The 20,293-nt window shown below is 41.6% G+C and overlaps 1 protein-coding gene across 2 annotated transcripts in view; it reads left to right on the forward strand.

The window, feature by feature from the left end:
- LOC103058647 (N-acetylated-alpha-linked acidic dipeptidase 2-like) overlaps positions 1-19,142 on the forward strand; it is a 38,627-nt gene extending 19,485 nt beyond the window's left edge. Inside the window, exons 8-19 of one of the 2 annotated variants that reach the window (XM_088140548.1) lie at positions 674-772; positions 3,458-3,543; positions 5,856-5,975; positions 6,340-6,422; positions 7,319-7,382; positions 9,390-9,457; positions 10,509-10,600; positions 11,584-11,674; positions 12,566-12,830; positions 14,317-14,398; positions 16,887-16,979; positions 18,042-19,142. In XM_088140548.1, the coding sequence (XP_087996674.1) occupies positions 674-772; positions 3,458-3,543; positions 5,856-5,975; positions 6,340-6,422; positions 7,319-7,382; positions 9,390-9,457; positions 10,509-10,600; positions 11,584-11,674; positions 12,566-12,830; positions 14,317-14,398; positions 16,887-16,979; positions 18,042-18,231 (1,333 nt within the window). In that variant the 3' untranslated portion in view covers positions 18,232-19,142. The remainder of the gene's footprint in view (positions 1-673; positions 773-3,457; positions 3,544-5,855; positions 5,976-6,339; positions 6,423-7,318; positions 7,383-9,389; positions 9,458-10,508; positions 10,601-11,583; positions 11,675-12,565; positions 12,831-14,316; positions 14,399-16,886; positions 16,980-18,041) is intronic. The other variant, XM_088140549.1, reaches the window with a different exon arrangement.
- The last annotated feature ends 1,151 nt before the right edge of the window (positions 19,143-20,293 follow it).

Below are 20,293 nucleotides of genomic sequence, written 5' to 3' on the forward strand. Positions count from 1 at the left end.
CATTAAGGGTGGGGGGACTTGTGGAAATGGTTACACAGTTCCGAGATAGGGGGAAAGCCTGGGAAATAAATTAAAAATAACCATGCTTTGATTTACGATGGGACAGAGTGAAACTTGGACAGGCTTTCAAATTTCTATTATCTCTACCTTATTACAATAAAGAGCATTCCTGGAATCCCTGTGTGTCTGCTCCTTGACCTGACCTACCTCAAAGGGCTGTCACCAATCTTGAAAGCTTGTCCAAGTTGTCCAACCAGGAAGTGGGTTTGGTGTAGTGGTAAAGGTGCTGGACAAGAAACCAGGAGATTGTGAGTTCTAGCGTTCCCTTAGGAATGGAAGCGACTTTGGGCCAGTTACTCTTTCTGAACCCAACCACTTCAGAGAGTTGTTGTTGGGATACAAACCATTGATTGATTGATTAGCTTTAGAAGCTGCCAGACTTGAGAATGACTCTGGGCAGCAAAGACTTATAATAGGAAAACAGTAAAAAGCAAGTGACAGAACCTAAGCATCTGGACAAACTACACCACAGTCAGTCATCCTGGATTCCACAAATACCCTATCCCAAGGCCTGAGAGGACAGCCAGGTTCTTAAAGGACATCATCAGGATGGGAGTTAAAAGGTTCTCAAAAGTCAGGACAAAAGATGGAGTGTGTTTCCTTGCTTTTCCAGGTTCATGGGGGGCCCTGCAGCTCCAGATAAGAGTTGGAAAGGAAATCTCAACGTATCCTATAACGTTGGGCCTGGATTCTTAGAACGCTACTCCACAAGGTTAGTTCTAGCATTTTTGTCATCTTGCTTCCGGTCCAGCTCAAACTGGGCATATCCACTTAAAGCTGGGAGTTGTTTTCATCTTCTGAAAGGTCATGGCGTGTCTTAGGAGCTAGGTGAAAAATCAGGACATTCCCAGTTCAGGTCAACACTCTTGTCTTGAATTTGGCAAGCAGTTTCAAGCAAGCTTTTCTGTCTGAACTTCATTTTTCTTCACCCCCATGTAAAAGGGGTACTGCTGCTAACCATTTGGGAAGGATGTTGGATCGATTTCCTAGATTTTGGATAGAGCTGCAGCAAAAGCCCTGTTTTCACCCTTATTTTGCTAGAAAGGAAAGGAGCATGGAGACAAAGTGATAAGCAGAAAGATTCTGCTTTTTGAGAGGGAGAAAGAGCTTCCATTGTTTTTGTGCAATTGAGGAAAATGGTGTCATGCTGCTGTGACACAAGATCCATCCCTTTTCTATGTGCATGCACTGTCATGTACAAAAAGGCAGGAGCTTTTGCACTATTCCATCATAGTGAAACTGCGGTTGTTATTTGCCCCTCCCCTGTGCACCCCCCCCGGCCTGCCCCTGTGGATGTCTCTGGGGAAAGTTCTTTGGGTGGGTGGGGAAGAGCTAATTTCAGAACCACACCAGCAGCACTTGTATGTTTTCTTTCCCTCAGCCCTCCACCGAATTCATGGATGTTTAAATGCAGAGTGTTTTAATGTATATTATTTCAGTTATTTAATTTGCACTATGCTGATAACACTTACCATGATAGCCAAAAATGCAAAGGATCTGCAAGCTCTAGTGATAAAAACAAGGAACACAGTGAAAAAAAGGGACTAAAATTAAAAATAAAAAAAGACCAAGCTAACTACAACTAGCCTTAGAATTGACAATGAAGATATTGAAGTGGTGGATAGCTTCTGCCCTTTAGGATCAACCGTCAACAGTAAATGAACAAGCCATCAAGAAATGTGCCTCAGACCAGCACTCAGTAGAGCAGCCATGAAGGCCTTAGAAAAGATATTCAGATGCTGTGATGTGTCCATACCTACAAAGATCAGACTTGTGCAAGCTATGGTATTCCCTGTGACACTCTATGGAAGCAAAAGTTGGACTTGAAGAAGCAAGATAGGAAGAGTATTGAAGCTTTTGAACTCTGATGGTGGAGAAGACTCCTGAGAATATTGTGGACAACCAAGAAAACAAACCAATGGATCATCAAACAAATCAACCCAGAGTTCTCACTTGAGGCAGAAATGACCAGGCTCAAATTATCCTACTTTGGACACATTATGTGAAGAATTAGCTCTCTAGAGAAGGCTCTAATGCTGGGAAAGGTGGAAGGAAAGAGAAGAAGAGGATGGCCAGCAATAAAGTGGAGAGACTCAATTACAGTGGCAATGAGTGCACTGTTAGAAGACCTGAAGCACCAGGTTAGGGACAGATCATCATAGAGAAAATCTGTGTGGTTGCTAAGAGTCGACAATGACTTGATGGTATACAATCAATCAACTACAAGGCAAAACACAGAAAGATATGGTCTTTGCACAAGACAGATGCATACGTAGTGATTATTTTACAATGTAGCCTGGGGAAGAAATACAGCAGACATCAACACAATGACATAAATTAAAATAAATGTGGCCATAATTGGAGGAGGAAACATAATTGGAAGGAACAAACCTATTCATTCAATTTGTCTGTGCTGCAATGTACAGAACTCTCAACTGGGCACAACAACATATAGTAATACAATAAGACATCCACAGGAAAAGCATCAGATCAGTCCTAAAAAAAATACAATAAAATACAAATCATTCACCATACCTTGACATCTTCTCTGTTCCCCAAGGCTCTCGGGAACAATTTAGTATCTATCTATCTATCTATCTATCTATCTATCTATCTATCTATCTATCTATCTATCTATCAAATTTGTCACCACCCATCTCATTGAAATGACTCTGGTTTACAAAACAATTAAAATCAATTAAAATTATAATATACAATAATCTTAATAAATAGAAAATAAATAGATCCAAGGATAGATATAAAATTGGCAGTCAATCAGGGAGCATCATCAAGGTGCCAACCACTCCAGGATTGAGTAAGATTGTTGTCACCACATGCAAGCTGGCAGAGCCAGGTCTTTAATCCTTTCCAGAAAGCTGGGAGGGTAGGGGCCTGCCGCACCTCTGGGGGGAGAGCATTCCGAAGGGCGGGGGCAATGGCAGAGAAGGCTCTCCTCTGAGTTGCAGGAGAATTGCAGGAGGGTCTGTAATGTGAGGGCCACCTTGTTATCTAGGAGTTGTTAGACAGGATGGGTGTAGCCACAAAAAAACCCAATAATGTACTTCAGTTCCCCAACCTGCTCGTTGCGGTTGTCCAGGAACACTAGCCGTTTTTCTGGACAGACACGTTGATTCCAACTGGGATTTGGTTATGGCTAAGATCAGATATTTGTTTCCAGAAGTTGATCACTTGAGTCAAGCCAGAAATAACTGAAGATTTAATCCAAGGATCCATTTGGAGATGCTCATGGCCAACCACAAGCAGATGATTGACTTCACCCATAGCAGAATTGACTCCTTTTGCAAAAATACAACTTATGAATGCCTTGAGGTACTCCTAGTATCATTGACCTTACTGCTGTGTCACCAAATCTTTTTTTTTCCCCCTTGTTTTCCAGGAAAGTTAGGATGCATGTTCATACCACCAGTCAAATTAGACGGATATATAATGTGATTGGAAGCATCAAAGGAGCAGTAGAGCCTGGTAAGCTTTGTTTGAAACAAGAATGGGCAGGTTTTTGGTAGCTGGAAATCAGGCAAAACATGTTTTTAAGGAAGGCAAGGGTCATAGTGGATGGGATAAGGAGGACATATCCAGGATTGATTGTTTTTTGGGGGGGTCTTGGAATTAATACTTTTTCAGCCATATTAACTCCATATTAGCACTTACACGATCATCTTTGTGGGTTTCCCACCTCAAAATGTTGATCACGTGGTCAGAGGAGGCAGCAGGGACTTAACAATAACAACAATAATGGTTTGAGGGCTGGGACCTCAGGTTGTCCACCCCAGCTTTAAAGTGTTTCTTTTGTGAACGTAAAGTGAGTGCACTAGCAGGGAAAAAATAACTGGCTTGCTGCTCTTCTGCATGTAATATTGTGATCCTATGGATGATGAGCCAGTTTGGTGTAGTGGTTAAGGCACCAGACTAGAAACTGGGAGACTTGAGTTCTAGTCCCACCTTAGAATGAAGCCAGCTGGGTGACCTTGGGCCAGTCCTCCTCCCTCAGCCCTAGGAAGGAGGCAATGGCAAACCACTTCTGAAAGATCTTGCCAAGAAAACTGCAGGGACTTGTCCAGGCAGTTGCCAGGATTCAAAAAACTGACTCAAAGGCACAACAACAACAAAGGATGATGAATGTGACTTGCTATGGCATGGGGAGAGCAAGGTCACCTCTTATTCAGATGTCATCTCTGCATTTTTACAAATCTGGATGACATAAGAACAGCCCTGCTGGATTACGGCATTATTAGTTGAATTAGGTGGATTAGTTGCTGGTTCCAACCAGCCTCTGGAAGGCTTATAAGCAGATCTCTGTCTGTCTCTGTTTTTTCCCCTTTCCTTCCCCCTTTTCCTTTGGCTTTTTTTCTCATTCCCTTTCCCCTACCTGCACTTGCACCTCCATCTCTCTCTTTTTTAATAATTTTATTAAAAGTTTTAAAAAGGAAGATAAAAACTAATACACAACAATATAAAGTAAGGAAGGAAAAAGAAAAAGAAAGAGAAGGCTAAAAATGCAAGGAAAGGAAGAAAAAAGAAAAATAGAAAAGAAAGAAAAAGGATACAAAGAAGTGGCTTTCGATCTTCTTTACAGCAGTTATAAGTCCAATTATAAGTTTACCTTTTTCTCTAAAGTTACAACATGTCTCTCTTCTTTCTATAATCTGTCCTGTCTAATCATCAAAACCATGAATCATAAGTTCATTTTTTTCTGTTTTCCACAAAAAGCCCATATGGGGTTGCCAGTCAGCAATAAATGTAGATATTGTCTTTTCTCTAATCAAAGAAGTCAGTTTGGCCCTCTCAGAGTTCTGTTATCTTTACCAACCATTCCTCCATTGTGGGTAGTGCCGAATCTTTCCATCTTTGTGAATACAATAATCTTACTACATTTGTCATGTTCAAAAACAAAGTTCCATGACTTTTTTTGCAACTGTTTGTCCATCAGTCCCAAAAGAAAGACCTCTGGTCTCAATTGTATGTTAATGTTTAAAACCCTCTGAATCAGTGTGGGTATTTGAATCCAAATTTTTCTAGCCTTTTTACACACCCACCAAGCATGATAAAATGTCCCTTCTTGTTGTTCACATTTCCAACATGAATTTGAAGTGCCTTTATACATTCTAGACTATTTCTCTGGTGACATATGTCAACAGTACATCATTTTATAAAAATTATCTTTAAGATTATAACAGTGTAAATTTCAGTCCTTTTAACCACATGTTTTCCTATTGTTCCATCTGTATATTAAACCCAAAATGTTTAGCCCACTTTATCATAGATTCTTTCACTTGTTCTTCTTCTGTTTCAAACTTCAATAGAAGTTTATACATTTTAACCTCCACCTCCATCTCTATCTGCCTCTGCCTTTTCCTTTATTTGTGTCCCATCTCTTTATTTATTAAATTGATATACCACCCAACTCCCAACAATTCTGGGTGATTCTCATCCTCTCTCTCTCTCTCTCTCGCTCTCTCTCTCTCTCTCTCTTACACACACACACACACACACACACACACACTGCATTTTCCTTTTCTTTTTCCTTTGTCTGTATCTCTGCCTCATTCTCGTTCCCCTGGACTGTTTGTCATCATTGTTTGAATGTTTGAAATCAGCATTATTTAGAAATGAAGCCCTCTTTTTTCTTTGGTGTGGGGAAAGAAGAACATAGACAGATCAGCCCCTTGCTAGCAGGACATTTGAAAAATGCTAAGATCTGAAACAGAAAAGAGAAATCTAGCAAGCTTGTTCTGAATTTTATGAAAGTGTATTGTTCTTATGCTTCCTTTTCCTAGATAGGTATGTAATCTTTGGAGGCCACAGAGATTCCTGGGTCTTTGGGGGTATTGACCCAACCACGGGAGCTGCTGTTCTTCAAGAGGTTGCTCGCAGCTTTGGCAAGATGATGGAGAAAGGTAAGATTAGCAGACTTGGGGAAGCAAAATTGGAACACCCAAAGGAGAGATGGTATGTGCTGGGATTTAAATGTCAGTATGTGTTTGAAGTGGATCGTAAGTCACCTTGATCCTTTGCTCAATAAATATAGCAGGCAAATAAAACCAACAAATAAAACAAAATCCTTCTTCAAAGATAAAGCAAGGACAAATACATGTTTCTACTGAGCAGCTTAAACATCCTTTGTCATGCTAAAAGGGATTTATGCTTCATTTTTAAACCAACTCAGGTTTATTTGTGGATAGACATTGATAGGTTTGCAACATCAGCCATCAGCAGGTAGAGAATTAAGGTTTCTCTGTAACCTTAATTTCATCTGGGCAGGTTGGAGGCCTAGAAGAACAATCATTTTTGCCAGCTGGGATGCAGAAGAATTTGGGTTATTAGGCTCCACAGAGTGGGCAGAGGTAAGTGAAGGACCCTGTAAAATTGTATTATTTGTTTATTATTTAAATCAAATCTGTAGAGGCACCCAACTCTGGATGCTTACCACAAAAACAGCCAATTACCCCCCCCCACAAATACAACCAATAAAGTGGCCCAAAAGCAGAATAAAAATTGCAGAAACCCAGAAGAACAAGACTTGGTTGTGCAATGAAAACAAGACCTCATCCCAGAACCTGGCAGGCATTCCAGAGGGCAGGATCTGTTAGATGACATGGTTTCAAGGATGGGACCACAAACCTGCCCACCCTGCCAGATCTTATAGGGGACCAGAGACAAGGGAGAAAGGTGGTCCCTTAAGTATCCAGGCCCCATGCCATAAAGAGCTGTATAGTCATCATCAGCACCTTGAATTGCACCTGGAATTCTCAACCAGTTGCAATTTCCAAGTGGTCTTAGAATGTAATGCTGAACATAGCAGAATTTTCTCATATTTTCTCTTCATTGATAAGCAAAACACAACTTTTTTTTTCCGAAGTTTCAGAATAAAAGCCCACGGATGGATCAGAATCAAGATTATGATTCATAAGGAAGGGGATTACCTAGGATTCTGCAAAATTCCCCTATTTATTTAAGAGGACTTGCCAAATGGTAGAAAAGAGTTCATGGATGTTTGAACATGATTGTTAGTATTTACATCAGGACTGAAGAGCGTTTGGCTCCAGATATTGCTGAATCTCAAGTCCCAGCTTACATTGGCTGTGGTAGCTAGAGCTTCTGGGAAATGTAGTTCAGTGACTTTTGGAAAGCTTCCAGTTCCCCACTTTTGGTTTATATGCTATTCATAATAGTTCATAATAGGTATGATACAGTTAATTGTTTTTCTATCTTGCAAATACATGTTTTTTTGCAATTGCAGGAAAACAGCAAAATTCTTCAGACACGGGCTGTGGCTTACATCAACACTGATTCTTCCATTGAAGGTGAATGTCCTTTAGTACACATAGTCAACCTTGGCTGATCTTGTAAAATTTAAGTAGGGTTGAGCCTGGCTAGGACTTGGATGGGAGATGACCAAGAAATTACAGGCCTATGGGCTAGGCCATAAAACATTGAAAAACATTCTGGAAGAAGATAAAACCATTTCCATACCATCCAGGAAAACGGCATGGGTGTGTCTAAAACATTATAGGAATCAGGCTCAAGTCAAAGGAGATTTTTCCTTATGGCAGTATCCTGAGGGTCAAAATTCTCCAATCTTGTATTAGAGGATGGGTGCAGCACACCCATACAAGATAATAATCTACAATCAAATCATGTGTTCCAGTAGCTATAGTTGTAATCAGGAAGCCAACCACAAACCATGGGAACAAATGGTAGTTTGCTGCCTTAAAACAAGCTACAGTTTATTTAATAATTCCATTCTATATCGTTTTAAACCAAATCATACACACAATCGTAGTGTGGATTAGGATTAGGATGCTAAGCAGGGTTGGATGCGGTCACACATGGATGAAAGACCATCTGGGAATTCCAGGGCTGTAGACTAGACTGGGGGGTTGAGTAACATCTTGGAAGAAGGCAGGGGCAAACCGTTTTTGTATTGTTGGAAGAAAAGGGTGAAGACATGTCCATGTGTCACCAGAAATCAAGGTTGGCTTGAAGGACACCCTTCATCCACTGAGCATTCAGACCATGCATGGATGGATGCTACCTCATTCTAAGGCAGTTTCTCTTTAGAAATTTATTTTCTAATAAGCATCTCTCCATCTCTTTGCAGCCCCCTTGGCTGTGTCCACTTCCTAATCTGCACAGACCCCCGTGGGAGGAGTTCCCTTGAATTTAATTAAGTAACCGGTAATGCTGCAGATAAGTGGGAAGCTACAGTGAAAGACAGAATGCCAACATCCATCCCACAGCCACCTTTTAAGTAAGGTAAGCCTAAGAACCCTGCCCTAATCTGTGAGATTTTTTTGCTGAAATGTTCTTCTACTTTGGGAAGAAGAAATAAAATTGGAATAATTTCTTTTCCAGCAGATTGAGGGTGAACAGATGAAAAACAGATGAACCAAATGGAGAATAAAATTGTAGCACAGTCAAACTGAGCATCTGCATAGCTGCAGAACTTCATTTTAAAAACAACAGATTATTATTAGCTGTTAAAGTACAGTCTCCTTCAAGTTGAGCCCAACTCTTTGTGATTTCATGGACCTGTTCACACATCCATGCAGTTTTCTTGGCTTCTCTAGTAGGGAAGCTATTAGTCACTGCCTTCTTTCTAGCCTCCAGCCCTGGGATTTCCTTGTAGTCTCTCATCCAGGTACTAACTAAGTGGGGCCCTGCTTAAACTCTGAACTCAGAAAAGTTTGATCAAGTGCTGCGAGTTCTGAGACACTGATGTTATTACAATTACGATTGTTTAATGATGATGATGATGATATTACCAACTTACATGGGATAATGGTTACTGTACTGAAATCTTTGAAAAGATGCACAACAGTTCAGTTCTTAAGGAATCACCTTTATTTAGAAGTCTCACTGAATTTCAGAGTGTATTCTGTGACTATGTCTGCGTAGTACCACAGCTGCATTCCAGCTGGATAACTGGAATTCCACATTCCAGTTATCCAAGTGCAGAAATCATGTTGTAGCTTAGTTTAGAGTAGAGGAGATGCTGGTTTTTTCCCATTTTTGCCAAAGGATGCAAGTTACACAGTCTCCTGGGATTTGGAGAGTTGTTTTTTGGTTGTGTATGTAAGTATCCTTCTGTTTACATGTTAGCTGTCAGAAGTCTTATGTCTTGACTCATCTCAAGAGGAGGGGAAATTCTCTTGAGTGCAAGGAAGAGAGAAGATCTGCCCCTGTAGATAAATGCAGTTTGAGTGAGAAATAGAAGAGGCTGTATTTTAATTTGATTTTTTTTAAAAAGGGTATTTTTGAGAGAGAGCTGTTAGCACTGACTCAAAACAACTTCTGTATTTGTGTTTCAGGCAACTACACCTTGAGAGTTGACTGTACTCCTCTTCTGAACCAATTGGTGTATAATCTGACAAAAGAGGTATAGTTGGAGCATACACAACATGAGAAAAACAGTTTGTTTTGAAGCAGGAACGAAACTACCACATTCCAGAGATTCTTCCATGGAGCAGGCATGGTTCAGCAGAACCAACATCCAGAATGTTTTGGTTATTCTGGGATACAGATGAAACAAAACGCAGGCAGAGCAAGTAGAGGAAGGCCAATTCATGTTGCCATCCTCTCTCTCTCCTCCTCCTCCTCCCTTCAGCAGTTTCCCATCATGGCATATCCCTCTGACCCCCATATTCCCAGTGCCTCCCCTCCCATGTCTCTGCCATCCCAAACATAAACAAACTACAAATGTTGGCCATGTCCATTTTATGGTAGCTCTGATTAGGCACAAAATGATTGCTAGGCGGTTTACATGGACCCACTTGTACCTTAGATGATATGGTTGTGGCTACAGAAACAAGGACACAGCTTGCATCTGTGCCTCCCTGCCTGTGGTTTCCTCTCAGCACTTCCCAATGAAGCACTTTTATTTTTTTTAAAGAACGTATTAACCTATGAAGAGTGGGTTGTGATCATCTGGCTGGTCATCTCATGAACAGAATTGGTCATGCTTGAATGCATCCAGTCTTGCCTTTCCTAGCTGATGTCTGTACACTAAGCATGGATGTTCTCTGGGCAAGTGAAGATGGAATGGATTGAGCTCTCTAGGAGTTGGAATCCTGGGAAGACCCCACTCCCAAGGAAAATTACGAGCATAAATATCACCCATACTCAGTGCACAGAGGTTCCAGCATTAGTGTGCGGACAGCACATAATGTCAGCGGCAGGGCCATTCATCACATGGCACACAACAAAAATGGCAGCATGTAGTGAGGACACATCCTTTATTTTTGGCTGCTGCTTTTGATAACCCTTGTTATATCAAGTTATTAATAGGTTTGTAACCCAGGAAGAATCTCTTGATTGTGCTGGGTAAACATTCAAACAAACAACCGATCAACCAATTTGGATCTAGAGGATTTAAAATGCTTAAAGGAGTAACAATATGGATGGTAGATCAAGATTTATTTCCTGCTCAGATCTCAAGTCCTGATGAAGGATATGGAGGAAAATCTCTCTATGAGAGTTGGCTTGAGAAGGATCCTTCCCATGAAAATAATCAGCGACCCAGGTAAGATATGTTCTTGTCTACATTTTATTTGCATGCCTGCCCTGGGGAACTTTTGCACTCATGGGTGAACCATTACAGCTTTCACATTTTCTTTGTAACTATACATGCAGTGTTGTTCTATTCCCACATTGACCAGGATCGTACAACACACTAGGCTAGGCTCAAATGGAGTTGGCTCAGAGCATGTTGATGATGATGATGATGAAGTATGCTGCTGAATCCTTCTGTGGGAGAACCTAGCCACTATCTCAGCATGTTATGTGAACTAGGTGATTGTGTTAAGCCCTAATATGGCTTATTTGTTAAAATATTGCCTGCTATGCAGATGTAGCAACTGTGGTTTGTTAACCTGAGTGTGGCATTTTGTGTGACGCCACCCATTACACTGTTCACCAGCACTGAACTCAAGCAGTGTATCAGGGTTTGTGAATGACTTCTTAGGCAGTTATCTGGGCAGTTATTCTAATTCAGTATTTGGGTCACAGAGATCTTCTGGAGCCGAGCAGTGCTTGAATCCAGAGTTAGAGAAGTGAGCTGAGCTCCAGTTAATCAGGAAGAGCTCATCATGTGTTTGTATCCCAGTTCTCTGAGAAGTGAGAAATCCAAGATGCCTTCTCCTCCTCCTTTTTTGATTTGAGGGTTTTTAAGAGGAGAAATGGATGTATTAAGCTTTAAGGCCTAAAAATCCAAATGCCTCCCCAGATTGGTTCTTTTCTTTTTTTTTTTCCTATTTTGGTGGTTAGCGGGCAAAATGAATGCCTTAAGCCCAAAAGCATGATATCTCCAGCCATGCTTCCTGTTTCTTACTGGCACAGTATAACCACCAGCTTTTTTAAAAAAAATTGCCACCCCTATTCTAAGGAAACCACCACTGTCCTTAGCCAATTTGCAAGGATCCATTCTTTTTATCCCCAGTGTAAATGTGCCAAATGTTACAAGAGGATTGAATCTCGCATCTCCCTTTCCTTCTTCTGTCTGGGCAGGATCAACAAGCTTGGATCAGGCAGTGATTTTGAAGCTTTCTTCCAGCGACTAGGAATTGTGTCTGGCAGAGTCCGCTACACTAAAAACCGAGTAAGCTGAACTGCTTGTTCAAAAGCTGTCACCAGCAGCTTTGGGGAGAACAGTCAATATATTAATTTTATTTAATGAATCTGTTTCTTAGCTGCTTGAATCACTGAAGCAACTGAATCACTGAAGCAAAAGTGATGTACAGGGAGTATAGATTAAAAACAAAAATGTAGTAACAAAAAGCAGCAGGTGTGTCAGACCACATTGGGGAAAAAGAATGCCATAAAAACATTCATCAGGAAGAGGGGGTATAAATCACTCTGCCCCAGAGCTTGGTGGAACAGCCAAAGCTTTATGGCTCTTCTAAAGGCAAAGGGGGTCAGAACCATATAGACTTTAGGGGGATGGTGCAGAGAAGGCACTTCTCCAATATCCTGCAAGATGGCATTGTTTCATGGATGGTTTTAAGTTTCTATGGAAGATACCAAGACTGAGTGTGACTTGAAGACACCTTTACTTTTAAAAAGTTGAATAAACTGCCAAGAAGCCCTCCTAAGTAAATAAAATTCAGTTTTATATTCTACAGATCTTTTAAATACTGCTTCATCAGAGCTAAGTTGGTCTAAAGTACAGCAAAGCCTTGTTCTAATCTAATATTCATTGCTCCCCAATGTCAGTTCAGTGATTGTACATCATCACAGTGATCTACACCTTTTGCAGAAGGTCCTTACACAAATGTTGTAAGCCACACAAATGAATTTGTATCCTTTGCATAATGCCTTCATCCCACAAGTGGTATAAATCACCATGGATGTTTTAAAATTGAAAATAGATATAAATTTAATTGCCTCATCCAGACTGGGATGCTGTGGACTTATCTGTGGTTTTGAGGGGATGTCTAGATGAGAACTTGAATGGGCTTCATTTTGCTGACTTGTTTAATTTTTTTGACAGAAAGTGGACAAATACAGTAATTATCCTGTTTACCACACTACCTATGAGACTTTTGAACTGGTCAAGCAGTTCTATGATCCCACTTTCCAGAAACAGCTCACTGTTGCTCAGATACGTGCAGGCTTGGTCTATGAGCTTTCCGATTCCCTGGTCCTTCCCCTACAGTGTCAGGATTATGCAGAAGCTTTGACACTCTATGCCAATGAAATCTATGATCAGGCCAAGAAACATGAAGCACAACTTGAGATGTACAAAGTATCATTTGGTAAGCATGCTCTTGAACACAATTTTGAATTCATAAATTTACAGTTGAGATTTCTACTTACCACCATTCTGTCCACCAAGGATGGAATCATAGAATCTGAAGGGTTCTTGAAGGCCATTTAATTAATTCCTTGGCTCAATAATGGAAATGTGAAGCCACAGCTTTCCAGCCTTTGCTTGAGAACCTCCAGCAAGGGAATCTGCCCCCTACCCCTGCCCCAGATTTTTAAATCGTGATTTATTGAATGGGTTGTCATGGCCTTCTTCACCCATAGCCCCAAGCAAACATTATGATTTATGGTTATTTGTGAACTATCCATAGGCTGGTTTTGTACAAGAGGCTTTAACTGGTTATTCAGCTCATTTTCCAGATTTGCACAGTGTGTTGAACCATAAGATAATTAAATTGATTGGGTTTGCATGACACTAAGACATGAATAACAGACTAACTAAGGTTAAAACTAACTAAGCTTGACATGTGGTCCAGATAGAGGCATTGTCTTTCACTGATCTGGTCAAGGGTAATGTGCCTCTGAATCAGGCTACTGGTTTGTCTAAGCTCAGTAATATTGTTGATCAATACTACATAGACATGTGGCTTTCTTGGCAGTTATATGCACATAGTATATCATTACCTTCTTCCAGAATAATTTTTTCAACCACATGGTCAACCTGGGATACTCTCATGGCCTCCCATTCAAGTACTAACCAGTTCTGATCCTGCTCAGCTCTTTGAGATCAGCTGAAGTCAGTTTAGGGTCTACTAATTAAAACTGATAGTGCATACAGGGATTGTTACACTTAAACCACACTATTATTAATGTCTTTGGTTTATGGTTCTTAATTGGTTATCTTGAATACCTTGAATTGCACCTGGAAACTTACTTGTTACCAATGCAGCACATGCAGCAGAGGTGTTACTTGGGTGTACCAAGATGTGCCACTAACCCTCCATGCTGCCATAGCCTAGACTGGCTGTACCTTCTGAGTGGCCTTCAAGGATAATCTCATGAAGAGCACGCTGCAGTAGTCTACACATAATATGACTAAGGCATGAGTTACTTTGAGAAGGGATTCCTGGTTCAGGAAAGGGTGCATTTGGCACACCAGGGGAATGTGGGCAAAGGCCTTCCTAGCCACAGCTGTCAGCGAGATAGCTGTTCAAAAATACAATTTAATTTGGTATGGTGGAAGACATCAGCCAAAGAAAGGACAGGTTCAAAAATGGGAAGGATCTACACAAAGGCTGCTGAGAAAAACATCAGAAAAAAATTCCCCCCCTGCATTCCTGTGGGAGATGCTGTCAGGTGCTAACGCCTCTATCCTAAGCACCCCTCCCACTTCCTTCCTGGTCTTGTGACCCAGAAGAGAGCTAGTTTGATGGAGCTGGAATGAATTCCAGAAGCTGTGCTATGCCATCTTTCCCTATCTTATTAAACTAGAGACCACAAAGGTTGAACCTGATTGTGCAACTCTTCTGTTTGTAGATCCCCTCTTTTCTGCTGTGAATCACTTTGCAGATGTAGCAACAGATTTTCACCGCAGGCTTTCACAGCTTGATATGAATAAGTAAGTCTACTGTTTCTGGAAAAGTTAATGCAACTTTAATGGTATTATTTATAATAATTCATTCATCTTTAAGAGAAAGTTTTGCTTACATCACAGTGCTTCAGCACCTTGTGATTAATATAATAGATACTCATTTGCAAGCCCCTTGCTCATTTATCTGGAAGTAATATAAGTTGAATTCAATGAGGCTTACTTCTGAACAACAGGCAGAGAATTATAACTAAGAATTAGCAGCTAAAAGCATCTGCATTGCTGCTATATGACACAGTGCACAATTATATAGTCTTTCACCTGATCCAGTTGGGCTGTTCTTATATTTCTAATTCAGTATTCAGGGCGGCATGTTTGCAGGGTGCAAATTAACATCTAGGGCCATGTGTAGCCAGGGAATTGCCCACTTTAATTTTATGCTAATTAACAAATTTCTCTCTGTCCTTTATGCATACACATATTTGCATGCTAAATCTGGTTAATCCTAAAAATGAATAGCATGCAACTTATCCAGTGTCTTCTAGATGTGATGGATGAAAGGTAAAGTCTCCTTTGAGCCAAGCTCCTGATGACTTCAAGGTCTCATCCCTACACTTTTCTTGACAGTAATGCAGAAGTGATTTGTCATTGCTACTCTACCTCTTTTTTTCCCCCAAATTCCGAGTCTAGCCTACAACCCTGAAATTCCTTGGTTTTGTCCCATTCAAGTAGTAACCAGGTCTGACCCTGCTTAACTTCTAAGTCCAGAGGAAGTTGGCAAGATGGGACCCCCTGCTGATATTTCTATTGGATTAAAATTTCTTAAATCCCCAAAGCCATTCCAGATGTCAAGAAATTAAGAGAATTTAACACATCTAGAGAGATTGGTCAGGGAAGGCTGCACTAAGCTTGAATGACAAAAATGTTAACACCTGCAAGGTTATTTATCGATGCAGTCCTCTGAGCATAAGAGCTGGGAATAACCCTACTTCATATATGAAGCAATGCACAAGCAATGCAAGTGTTGAAGCAGTGTGCTAGTGACTTTTCCCCCTTATGCTTAAAATTTGTTGAATCCAAGTCAAGGTCTCCTTTCTAAGGTTGAGTTTGAAATGCATTTGTAAAACTTAATGTAACTTTTAACTTAATGGGCTCTATGTAACAGTGGCAGTTAACCAAACATTTTTTTTCTATTAACATCAGAGCAGGCATGGTGTTACTGAAGAAAATAGCAAATGAGGTTCTTACGTATTTTTTCTAAGTAGGGAAAATGAACAAAAAGGGCAGCTTGGAGGGCAAGCTGGCAGCATGAGAAAAATCATGTCCAGGAACCTTCAGCCACTGGCAAGATGGATGGTTGACTAAAACAAATTATACAGCCACCAATCTCATAGCAGTGACTCTGGGCCCATGCCACTACAAAGTAATGGTTCCTTTAATGCACAGGGAAATGAAACCATGCAGAGAGATGCTCTGGGTTGAAACTTCTATCAACAACAGATGAATAGGGAAGGTAGGAAGTTGAGTCAATGAGAACGAAAGCAAGGAAATAGTTTTCTTGAATTTTCTAAGGACTATTCCTCATGGTGAAATCAAAGCACTATCCACCAGTCCTTGAGCCAGCAAAAAAAATGGCTGGCATAAAATTTGCTGCCCCCTTGGTTAAGCCCTCATAGGCCACAGCAATGAGGCTAATGAATGGTCCACATAAGACCTGACAAGTGCTTCAGAAGATGCCCATCAGGCATGATGCAAGATGTTCTGCTGAAGCTAGGGGCCTGTTTCACCTGCAGCCCAAGCCAAAACAGCCATGGAGGGCAGTGTCCAGCAACTGGGCTGGAGGGAGCATTCCTAAAACAGCTTAAAAGAACCAGTAGAAGCTGGGCAGATCCTGACCTCTGAACTCACTGGGAACCAAACAGTGAAGCATGCCAGATCATATCCATAGGAAAAACTGAGCCAAGACATGAGAGAAACTAAGGACAATTTTAAACTACCTCAGGTGGGAACTGGGAATGAGACAAATGCTTCATTCATTCATTCATTCATTCATTCATTCATTCATTCATTCATTCATTCATTCATTCACTCACTCACTCACTCACTCACTCACTCACTCACTCACTCAGCTACTAGGTTCCCAAATGACTCTAGGCAGTTTATATTAATTAAAAGAGTGGAGAACAATTTAAAAGAAAATAATGTGTGCACCCTAACATAGCAGACATTGCATGAGAAAAAATCCATTCAACCAGCTTAACTCAGGCCTGGGAGCACAGCCAAGTTTCCTTGTGGAACTCTTGTATGGTGGGAGATCATGGCTGGAAAAAAGTGGTTATAGGAGCATGTTTGAACCATGGGTACAGGCAAGTGAGGAAAAGCCCTAAGGTTAAGAAATTAAGCAACAGCATTACAAATGCAGCAAAAATTCAAAACAGTTGAAATATAGCATATCTCAGGTCACAAGATCCTAAATTGTCCAGGGGTGTTTTATACCTTCCTCTTTCTTCTTTTACAGCCCCATTGCTGTACGGAGCATGAATGATCAGCTGATGCTTCTAGAGAGAGCTTTCATTGATCCTCTTGGTTTGCCAGGCAGACTGTTCTACAGGTAAACCACCTGAGTACAGCAAGACTGTGTTTGCAAAGTACAGTGGTACCTCGGGATACGAACGCCTCTACTAACGAACATTTCGGGTTACGACCAGCTTCGGCAGGAAAATTTTACCTCGGGTTACAAACTCGCCTCGACTTATGAACCAGATCCGCGGCCATTTTCCCTGCTGCCACACGGTCGCGGCTTCCTGTGGGCGAGGTCGCGGTAGCAAGGAGATGTTCAATGAGGCTTGTGGTGTGTTTTGCGGTGTTTTGCGAAGGTTTTTGGTGTGCGTGTTAGCATGGCTCCAAAGAAAATGCAGAGCAGGCTTGGCGGGAGTCAGGCTCTGAAGAGAAAATTGCCTTGGGTTGCGACCAAATTCGGGCGGACGGCGGAACGGATTAACCGGATTTACATTGAACCCTATGGGGAAATTCGCCTCGGGTTGCGACCAAATTCAGAGGGCGGGCCGGATTAACCAGATTTACATTGAACCCTATGGGAAACTTTACCGCAACTTGAGACCAACTCGAGTTGCAACCAGAGTCACGGAACGAATTAAGTTCGTATCCCGAGGTACCACTGTATGGCTTAGTAACTCTTTGACTTTTTCCCTGTATTAGTAGATTGAAGAGAAGGGGAGACAAATGAACAAATGGAGTTAAAGGGCTCAGCTGCCCAAGTAACCAGTAGTCAAAAATCAATCTGCCCAGAGCATTTGCACTTTTAAGAAAATTGATTTTCTTGGTAGAAGAATGGTCTTCAGTAAGATATGGTTTCTGCTGTGAAGGATAAGGGTTGTAGTGCCTCCATTTGTGAAACTCCTCCCCATACAGCTTCAGAGAGCAGCTACAATGTTCTCATTTTGTGGTAAGATTTTTTTTTTAAAAGATCTTTGATCTCAGGTAGTTTTGTATAGGATCTGTTTAATGCTGTTCTGTTGTTTTCTTATGCCTCGCTAAACATTTTTCCTGCAATCCTTTGCAGAAGGCACTTTAAAAGCCTAACATTTAAAGTAAGATTTGCTCTTCTGGCACAACTTTGCTAATTTTTTGCTTCTGTCTTCTTGCCTGACAGACACATCATTTTTGCTCCAAGCAGTCACAACAAATACGCAGGCATGTCATTCCCAGGGATCTACGATGCTCTTTTTGATATTGACCGCAAGACAGATCCACACAAAGCTTGGGAAGAAGTCAAGAGGCAGATCTCTATTGCAGCCTTCACTGTCCAGGCTGCTGCAGGGATTCTGGAAGCTGTGTTGTAAGACAGTAGCCGCAGAATGGAAGAATTTAAGTGGCCTATTTGCCTGGCCAGAAAACGTTCTCTCTTCAAATGCATGTAATTTTACAACCACAGCGTATCACAATAATGCTGTTTCCGGTACTAGTAATTTGAACTTTGCTCAAATTGGAATGGGAATTTGAGATCCCCCTTCACTCCTTTCTCCAATGCGGGTCCAATATTTAGTTCCTTAGGCAGTCCTTCCAATCTTCAGGTGGTTAAGCCTAGGGATGTCAACCCTGCTCTGTACACAAACTGACCTATGAATAGATTTCAGACAGCCCATGCCTGCTTGGGTGTTTTGGATTATACACAAAATGAAACAGGGCTGTTTTGCTCTTTGCATGAAACAAAATATGGCCGTTTTCTTCTGAGCCCAAATGATGAAGGTGGGAGTCGGGAGAAAAAACAAGGACTTGTTGGCTGAGCGGGAGGGAAGATGCTGTGACATTAGTAGCAGGTAGATGTATGGAGGGAGAGAAGAAACTTGGATGATCAGGGGCAGGCAAGGGAGTGGTACATATTATGGTGTACATCAGCAATGGCAGCTAAGGGGAAGGAGGAATGGTGCTGGGAAAATTTGGAGTGGTGGATTGAGCAGCCAAGGAAGCCACGGAAGGGGGAGAGGTGTAACGTGCATAGACTTGCCCTGCTCACCCTATTCAGATTTTGTTTGGCCTGACACCTGGAACAACGAAAGCATTGTGGGATTTATTTCTCCTAAACAGTGGTTGACTTGAATATTTCAGCAGAGCCTCTTGAATGCAATGGTTTGTTCCATGTCAGATACAACACATTTTTTGTACAGTGGGGCAAAAAAGTATTTAGTCAGCCACCAATTGTGCAAGTTCTCCCACTTAAAAAGATGAGAGAGGCCTGTAATTTTCATCATAGGTATACCTCAACTATGAGAGACAAAATGGGGGAAAAAATCCAGAAAATCACATTGTCTGATTTGTAAAGAATTTATTTGCAAATCATGGTGGAAAATAAGTATTTGGTCAATATCAAAAGTTTATCTCAATACTTTGTTATATATCCTTTGTTGGCAATGACAGAGGTCAAACGTTTTCTGTAAGTCTTCACAAGGTTTGCACACACTGTTGCTGGTATTTTGGCCCATTCCTCCATGCAGATCTCCTCTAGAGCAGTGATGTTTTGGGGCTGTCGCTGGGCAACACGGACTTTCAACCCCCTCCAAAGGTTTTCCATGGGGTTGAGATCTGGAGACTGGCTAGGCCACTCCAGGACCTTGAAATGCTTCTTACGAAGCCACTCCTTCGTTGCCCGGGCGGTGTGTTTGGGATCATTGTCATGCTGAAAGACCCAGCCACGTTTCATCTTCAGTGCCCTTGCTGATGGAAGGAGGTGTTCACTCAAAATCTCATGATACATGGCCCCATTCATTCTTTCCTTTACACGGATCAGTCGTCCTGGTCCCTTTGCAGAAAAACAGCCCCAAAGCATGACGTTTCCACCCCCATGCTTCACAGTAGGTATGGTGTTCTTTGGATGCAACTCAGCATTCTCTCTCCTCCAAACACGGGTTTTTAGACCAAAACATTCTACTTTGGTTTCATCTGACCATATGACATTCTCCCAATCCTCTTCTGGATCATCCAAATGCTCTCTAGCAAACTTCAGATGGGCCCGGACATGTACTGGCTTAAGCAGGGGGACACATCTGGCACTGCAGGATTTGAGTCCCTGGCGGCATAGTGTGTTACTGATGGTAGCCTTTGTTACTTTGGTCCCAGCTCTCTGCAGGTCATTCACTAGGTCCCCCCGTGTGGTTCTGGGATTTTTGCTCACCGTTCTTGTGATCATTTTGACCCCACAGGGTGAGATCTTACGTGGAGCCCCAGATCGAGGGAGATTATCAGTGGTCTTGTATGTCTTCCATTTTCTAATTATTGCTCCCACAGTTGATTTCTTCACACCAAGCTGCTTGCTTATTGCAGATTCAGTCTTCCCAGCCTGGTGCAGGTCTACAATTTTGTTTCTGGTGTCCTTCAACAGCTCTTTGGTCTTGGCCATAGTGGAGT

This window comes from Python bivittatus, unplaced genomic scaffold, assembly GCF_059951505.1.
Source record: "Python bivittatus isolate LINGU-HERP-01145 unplaced genomic scaffold, Pbiv_v1 ctg000340_np1212, whole genome shotgun sequence".
Taxonomy (NCBI): Eukaryota; Metazoa; Chordata; class Lepidosauria; order Squamata; family Pythonidae; genus Python; species Python bivittatus.